Source organism: Apaloderma vittatum, unplaced genomic scaffold, assembly GCF_000703405.1.
Source record: "Apaloderma vittatum isolate BGI_N311 unplaced genomic scaffold, ASM70340v1 scaffold1809, whole genome shotgun sequence".
Classification (NCBI taxonomy): Eukaryota; Metazoa; Chordata; class Aves; order Trogoniformes; family Trogonidae; genus Apaloderma; species Apaloderma vittatum.
Genome location: NW_009736723.1, coordinates 1 through 1,297, shown reverse-complemented (window position 1 = coordinate 1,297; position 1,297 = coordinate 1). Strand labels below are relative to the sequence as shown.

Here is a 1,297-nt window from a genome sequence, read left to right as displayed (position 1 = left end):
GCCACTCGGCCCTTTCCTCCTGCCGGGGCAGAGTGAGCTGCTGCTCCGGGGACGGGGGAATCGGACCGGCTCTGCCCAAAGCAGGTAACCAGGATCGCCACATCCCATCTAAGCGTGGTGCTGGGGGATTTCAAAGGCTTCCGAAGTGAAATCCAGTGGAACCCGCCCCCCAAAAAATCACTCCTTGGAAAAGAAGTCAGGAGCAGTTTCACACGCCAGCAAGGATGGTGAGCAAGGAGGGAGTGGGCCAGGCTACGGGCAATCATCATCCACTGTATTTCTCCTGGATTTTTAGCTCCAGCGGAGATTTTGGGATCTGACAAGAGCTTCAGGAACACGCACATCGCAGCCACAGCCTGGAGAGGGTACTTACCCAGTTTCTCAACACCGGAGCCCGGCAGACACTCGGAATGCCTGATGCAGAACTCCATATCCGCGAGTTGTAGCCCGCCTGGCCCTGGCAGACGCGGTTGTGGGTTGAATTGCACTGCTGCACCTCCGCCTGCTTCTCCCCGCAGATGACGTTACAGTACCGGCACTTCTCCAGGTAGTTCCAGTACTGCGTGTAGTGCAAATCTGGGCAGGGCTGGCACACCGTCGGGCTGTCCCTGGTGCAGTGCTGGGCCACGAAGGTCCCCGGCGGGCACTGCTGGCAGGTGAGCTTCTCGCTGGTCACAGCATCTCTCCACGGGTAAGTGGGTTGGGCGCTGCAGCCGAGCTCAGCCAGGAAGAGGAGGAGGGGGGCGAACATCCACTGCAGCAAAGACACCGCAAAGAGCCCTTTAGCTCGTCCTCTTGCGGAGGAAGAAGCAGCGAACGCAGCTGCTGCACTGAAGAATTTATTGCTGTTGTAGATGCAAGAAATTATTCCCCCCCCTCATGCTCTCGCCAGCCCCGGGGGTAAAGCAAGGGTGGAACCAGGGACCAGCCGCTGCCCCTCTCTGTGCCTCCCCATCGCTCTCTGCTTGCCAGGTGAGGAAACACCCTTCCCAAATGATGTTTCTCAAACTCATTTTGTGTTGCCTTCACAACCCCATTTCCCTCTTTCAGTACCACAAGCAGCCCCACTGTGTTCTCCTTTCTTCACCCCAGCCAGTTTCCCACCTCTGGGGGGGCAGATCTTTGCAGATCAAGAAGCAGAGGGGAAGTTCTCCAAACTAGCAAACACACAGCAAGCTCTAAACTTACGGGAAATCTCAACATTTTTTTTTTTTTCAGAAGCCCAGATATTTGGCACAGGACCAGAGAATCCCAGCCTTATTTCTCCCCTCTTTCCTTTATCAAAGCACCTGAGGAG

The 1,297-nt window shown here is 56.1% G+C and overlaps 1 protein-coding gene across 1 annotated transcript in view; it reads right to left on the bottom strand.

The window, feature by feature from the left end:
* Window positions 1–754, bottom strand: part of LOC104279694 (tumor necrosis factor receptor superfamily member 6B-like) — a gene marked incomplete at its 5' end in the record, with an annotated part of 4,938 nt that extends 4,184 nt beyond the window's left edge. Inside the window, 2 exon segments of the mRNA XM_009877069.1 lie at window positions 374–434; window positions 437–754. Of these exon segments, the coding sequence (XP_009875371.1) occupies window positions 374–434; window positions 437–754 (379 nt within the window).
* Window positions 755–1,297: the final 543 nt, after the last annotated feature.